At 33.2% G+C, this 6,711-nt stretch overlaps 1 protein-coding gene across 1 annotated transcript in view; it reads left to right on the top strand.

Moving 5' to 3' along the window:
• The window catches only part of FYTTD1 (forty-two-three domain containing 1), a 35,253-nt gene that overhangs the window by 23,447 nt on the left and 5,095 nt on the right, over positions 1 to 6,711 (top strand). Inside the window, exons 4-7 of the mRNA XM_012730437.1 lie at positions 2,676 to 2,788; positions 4,563 to 4,659; positions 5,004 to 5,065; positions 6,516 to 6,590. Of these exons, the coding sequence (XP_012585891.1) occupies positions 2,676 to 2,788; positions 4,563 to 4,659; positions 5,004 to 5,065; positions 6,516 to 6,590 (347 nt within the window). The remainder of the gene's footprint in view (positions 1 to 2,675; positions 2,789 to 4,562; positions 4,660 to 5,003; positions 5,066 to 6,515; positions 6,591 to 6,711) is intronic.

The raw sequence follows: 6,711 nt of genomic DNA on the forward strand, positions 1-6,711 counted from the left end.
TTCACCAGAGACAGAATGGGGAGCAGAACAGGCAGATCGACGAAGTACACTGCTGAGGGGAGCAGCAGGCGGGTCAGGAGAGGTCTGGCGCCATTTCGGTCACCTCCAGGGCAGGTGGGGATTGAACTCATGCGGAAGTGGTGACTTTAGCTTCTTAGTGCTGTGCTTTAACCCGCTGCACCACCAGGGAGGGCCAATAAATAAATCTTGTTAAAAAATTAAAAAAGGCAATTTTGACCATAGTTAGACATTGTTGCTTTATCTTTTTCTTTCCATTGTTTGTGAATTATTGAAATACTATTTCAATAAAAATGGTTTAATGAGTGACCAAGGAGAGATAGCATATTCATTTACACTACTGGTATTTACTGAAAGAGCAAATGACTATTAATGGGAGTGGTTCTCTCTCAGAATGAAGATTTTTTTTTTGGCTAATGGCAAGTAAAAGTTGTACTTAAGTTTCTAAGGGATTGACACTATTAGAGTAAATAGCTACCAGCCACTGCAACATGCTTTTAATCCCCAGCTAGGAAGGTAACTCATATGGCATAGCAGACCTCTCCTGTCTCACCCTTTGCTCCCCACTCTGTCTCTGGTGAATCCTCTCACCCTCCACACCTCTGGCCTACACCCTAGTTCTTATATGCATAAATAAGTAAAAATAAATCTTTTGAAAAAAAATATATAGCTATTAATGTCAGATTCTATTTCTTTCCCTTTTTGTATTCAGAATTTCCCCAACTTGGTATGTCATATTCTGTAGAACTTTCAAACTTGACTTTGATAATATTTAGCCATCTAGTTCTTTTGTGAACTTAAAAAAATATTTGTAGTTTTTTTCTACCAATGAATCATCTGATTTTGACATAAATACCTTATCTCTATGTATGGAATTTCAGCAATAAAAAAGGAGTAAATGTTAATACACAGGACAGCATGGATATATCTCAAAGCATCATACTAAGCAAAAGAAGTCAAACAAAAAACACTGTTTGCAGTGTGGTTCTACATCATTAAAATCATAGGAAAGGCTAAACTGTAGTAATGGACCAGTTATTGCCTAGGTTGGGAGTTAGGTGAGGGATGGGAACTTACTGCACAGGGGGACACAGAAACATTTTAGGATGAGGGCACTGTACTATCTCTTCATTTTGATGTGATTATCAACACATGAGTATATGAAATTAGCCTGTTCATCAAAATGTATACTTAAAGCTTCATTTTATCTAAATACTAGTTCAATGAAATTAACACTTAAAAAAAAACTAAATGCCTTATTTTCTTAATAATTTTTTCATGACAATTATTGTGAAAGAGAAAATTATCCTTAGGTTTACTTTTTCAAAGTAATCATTTGTATACATATATAAATTCAGGTCCACAGAACACACTTTCACTATGTATTAATTATTTATAGTTCTATTCCTTGTATTCATCATTTAACTAATGTTGATTGAATATCCCTCTATGGGGGTTACTCCATATTGTAAAACTCAGATAAATATTACATTATCGCACAAGTAATTATATAATTATAATATGGCAGTTAATTTGAAGAAAAAATAACATGACAAGATCAGAGAAGGAACTTTCAGATTTACCTATAAAAGCATCCTTGGTGTTTTTGTTAAACACCATTGTGGCAGAGAGGTTATGTCTCAGTAGTTTAACTGCAACAGCCTCAGTACCATTCCCCAGCCAGGGAACTAACCTACATGTCTGCTGTGCTCTTTACTAGTGTATTCCAGGAGATGTGTCTGTTCTGCTCCCATCTCTTTTTCTGGTGAATTCTCTCACCACTTCCCATACCTCTAGCCTACAACCTAGTTCTATGCAGAAATAAGAATAAATTAAAAATACAAAGCTTGGAATTGACCTTTAGTAAGACTTCACAGCTTTTTTTTCTATATCTTAAAATTCTTTATCCTTTTTCACCTTAACTTTTCTCCTAAATGTTTGTGAAAATTAAGAACTTAGAATTTTTGCAAGTTCATATTTATGAAGTACTTCTCATATGCTGGAAATAAATAGAAATCCAGTTAAGATATTGTACCTATTGTGAGAGACTTTGAAAAGACTTCATGGAAATATAAATTAGGCATTAAATAGATTACATTTATGTGGAAGGAGAAAAAAATGGTCATTTCATGTTCTGGATACCGCGTTTTCGTGATTCTGTATTTTTCTCTGTAACCATTTCTATGCAAGCTTTCTTATCACAGTCTCCTTTATATTCTACCTTTTCACACATTTGTTTTGGAACTTGGTCCCCTTACCCCCCTTCATTTGGTATAAAAAATCGTGTGTGTGTGTGTGTGTGTGTAAAATGATTCCATAATTTACATCTCTGTTTCTCTGACTCTTGAGCTCCAAAGCTATTTTTCCCTATCACCTCTGCCTCCCTCAGAGCACCAGAAAATGAGGATAACTAAAATAGAAGAAGAAATTCATTTTTCTGTTCAGATCTTCTTTGTTGAAAGTATTTTTTAAGTATAATGTGATGTCTTTTCAGTCACTTAGACTGGAAACTTTCAAATCATCTAAGTGTCTTAATCTCTCTATTGCGCACATTTAGGCAGTTATAAGTCCTTATATATTCTGCCTGAGAAACTTTTATTGCAGTGGAGTACTAGCAAAGAACAATCTGATTAACATGGTTTCTTACTTTCTGAAAGAATATAGAAAGATACTTCCCAGTGTTAAAAAGGAAGGCAAACCTTCTGAGGCAAAATGAAATGCAGAGGAAACCAGTTGCAGTTCTCAAGAGACCTAACCAGTTAAATAGAAAGTAAGTACTTAAATGTAAGAAATAATGTTATTGTATATAAAAAACACTCTTGCAGTAAATGTTTAAAGGAATGGATTTGCATGATACTCATAGTTACAGGATCACTTTCAGGAAAGATACTTGGATTATTTACTTGAACATTTAACATGAGCATGCAATAAAAGCTTTCTAATTTATTAGACCCAGTGTTATTGATGTATTTAAATAATTGATTTAAAAAAATCACTCTGCTTCTTTACCTCTCTTGACATAGAGAATAAAATTGCAAAAGTGAATGTTTGTTAAAAACACCACCAAAATTATTCAGAATTGAATTCTGAAGCAGAATTTGTTACTCGTTTTCAATACTTCTTTAATGGAACAATGTCTTTTTTTTGTGCAAAAAAAGCAAACTAGAAAGAATTCTTCAGAATCCTTAAGCTGAAATTATTATTTTTTTTTTAAGATTTATTTATTTATTCATACAGAACTGGGGTACAGGCCAGAGATGCGGAGGGTGAGAGGATTCACCAGAGACAGAGTGGGGAGCAGAACAGGCAGATCGACGAAGTACACTGCTGAGGGGAGCAGCGAGCAGCGGGCGGGTCAGGAGAGGTCTGCCACGCCATGTGGTCACCTCCGGGGCAAGCGGGAATCGAACTCATGCGGAAGCGGCTTTAGATTCTCAGTGCTGTGCTTTAACCCACTGCGCCACCAGGGAGGGCCAAGCTGAAATTATTTTTATAGTCAATTGAAAGGCATAACAACAACTTAAATTTTGAACTACTTTTTTGGCATTCTGTTCTCTAATAAGAGGAGGACAGCTGTGAAGTTTACCTTACTCAGTTTCAAATATGTTTATTTACCTCTTGTATACAATACACAAAATAAAATAAATGTGGATTTAAGTTTTTGTATAAATGGAATGACTAGAATTACAGTTTTACTTAGCTATTGTCTCTTTTTTATTTGGAATCATTTGGAAAGAGGGACTTCTTACTTCCATGAGGCATGTTAATGAGTACATGTTAATTGAGCTACCTGGGGAAATTTTAATTTTGTTTTTGAGCTTAAATAGGTTGGAAATAAGTTTAGCATAAAAACTTGTTAAACATTTATGTAATTATTGTACATATATAGGTACATAAATGTATGTATACTTAAATAGGTACCGAAGTAGGAAATGAATAGAAAATACAAAAATGTTTTTTCATATTTCCTCTAGAAACTAGAAAAAAATTGGTGATAATCAAGTCAAACATAGTTAATAGTATATTCTGTATATGAAAGAACAAGAGTGAAAGAGTTTTCATAACTTATAATTAATGTATAAAAGTTTTTAAGTGAAGAAGAAAAGTGGAAAAGATAAGACTTTCAAGACTTTTTCTTTCTTTTTGGTTTTCAGCAGTTTTGGCTGTCATGTGATTTTCTTTAATCCCATAAGTAAATTTGTACATTTATGTCTTTCACAAAATTTTAAAATAAGGCTTTAAAATGTTTTTTCTAATGTCATCAGAAGATACACTGCATGTTTGAAAATTAGAGAGTTGAATACTTGGAAGATACTAAAAAATAACCAGGTTATTATATAATATGCTGCAGAGGGAGGTGTTTAAATCAAATGTCTGTAACTTCATATAAGGAAGTAGTTCAATCTTCATATTTAGTGTACCTCAGATTTTCAGCTTATGAGTTTAACTCTTTTTGCTTCTTTTTTTTCAAGATAGTTAAGTCATTAAGTTTGAAAGTTGTTAAAGAGCACAGATGACTTATTGTATATGTGCTTTTGTTGCAGAAATAACGTTCCAGCCAATTTTACTAGGAATGGAAATAAATTGAGTCATCAGAAGGACACTCGTCAAGCAACTTTTCTTTTCAGAAGAGGCCTTAAGGTATTAAAAACAAACAAAAACACCTTGATTGTAGTTTCTTTTTATCCCAAAGAAAGAATACTGCATATTATTCACCTTTAATAATTCTATATCATAGGCTTGGTCCAGGTTGAGGGTAAAGGTTGGGTAATTTTCTTTTTATTACTGGCAACAATAACAACAAGTTATTTAGAAATAAACTTGTATTTAACCACTGTTTCAATATAGGAGGTGTTAACAAAATACACATACACCCCTTTTAATACAACCACTACATTGGGTTAACAAGTTACAGAACAGAGTATGTCTTGGATTTAAATCCTCTGCTTTTTCTGGAATCTACTACTTTTTTTTTTTCCCTTCAGGTTCAGGCCCAGTTGAACACTGAACAACTACTCGATGACGTAGTAGCAAAGAGAACCCGTCAGTAAGTCATATCCAGTTTGTTTTTCAAGATGTAATTTCAAAACATCCAGAATACGAAGGACCCAAATTACTGTGTGCCCCAGACCAAAAGAAATTAACTGAAAACCAGAGTAAAGTAACAATTGAGCCTGAATTGAACCAAGTCTTCTTTAGTTTTCAAAAAAAAAGCCCATTTACATTTTCAAATCAGTGTCAAAAATAATTTTTGCTCTAAAGAATCATTTTAAATTTTTTTATATATTTGCCTACTTATTCTATTGTAATAAACTGTTCCTTTTCTTTCAAAACTGCTTTTATGCAAATGAACCTCTTTAAGGGATAAATAGCTTTTAGAAAATTTATAAACCTTCAGAACAATAGGCATTTACTTTTTATGTATTTTCCCTTCTCCCATAAGTTTTTTTTAAATCTGTTGTCTGTCAGAATTGCTTCCAAGATGTGAATTACAACATTTTACTTTTATCTATATGATCAGGTTTTGTGATTAAAGTTTTTAAATTATGGATGCTTTTTGAAAGACATCATCTAACATGGTCATGGTCCAGATATGATGGCAACTAAAATGGGATGTTATTTTGAGTAATAAGGAGTATAAGAAAGGAAACTATTTTGACACTGTAGTATTATTTGGCACATGGGTCATGACATTGAAAACCATAAGGAAGGAAATTATAGCCTGTTTGCTTCTGTGATGAATAATATTTGCATAATTATATTGATAGAAATACTGTTTGTTTTGGACTTTGAGGACCATTCTACCATACAAAATATTTAATTTGGTAATGATAAAATGCAAAAGTCAGATTTTAGCTAATATGAATGTGGAGGTCATAAAATGTGGGAAATATAAAGTGGGAGAAAAAAGGAAAGAACAAAAGTTTCTCATATCCTTTAATATGAAGTAGAGAGAGAAAAAGTAAAAGATGTAAATATATTTAAAATTATAATGGAAATAAACTAGTGATATCACCCTCAAAATGTTTAGGGATATGAAGGGAAACCAAAGGATAATGTGATGAGCTTAAATCCTTATTACTGTAAGGTACTATTACCAAAAAAAAAAAAAAGATATTATAATGCATCTTGTTTAGTGACAGAGGTAATGTGCTATAGTAGTAACAGGAAAGAATAAAAGTGCTATCTCTGTAGCATAGCAAAGTGGAGCAGGAAGGGAGAGAAGAGTGGGCTAAAGAGCTCTTTTCGTTAGAAGCTCTTCTATACTATTTTACTTTCCTCAACATGCATTTATTTGTTACACTGAAAAATATCTAATAGATTTATCTGTTCAGTTCCACACCTAAGGTGCTGGTTAATTATATAATGGTGTGACTAAGTATCTGTCTGTTTTAAAGTCAAGGAAAAGTCTGTTTTAAAATGAGAGCTTTCTTATGGAATATACTACAGGATTTATAAACTTACATTTTAATAAAGTATTGGTTTCTTGAAACTAGATGGAGGACATCTACCACAAATGGAGGAATTTTGACTGTATCCATTGATAATCCTGGAGCAGTGCAGTGCCCAATGTAAGTCCTTTTTATTTTATAAAAATTATAATCTCGGGCCCTCCCTGGTGGCGCAGCGGGTTAAAGCACAGCACTGAGAAGCTAAAGCCACTTCCGCATGAGTTCGATTCCAGCCCGCCCC

Source organism: Condylura cristata, unplaced genomic scaffold (assembly GCF_000260355.1).
Source record: "Condylura cristata isolate star-nosed mole 26May11 unplaced genomic scaffold, ConCri1.0 scaffold00003, whole genome shotgun sequence".
Classification (NCBI taxonomy): Eukaryota; Metazoa; Chordata; class Mammalia; order Eulipotyphla; family Talpidae; genus Condylura; species Condylura cristata.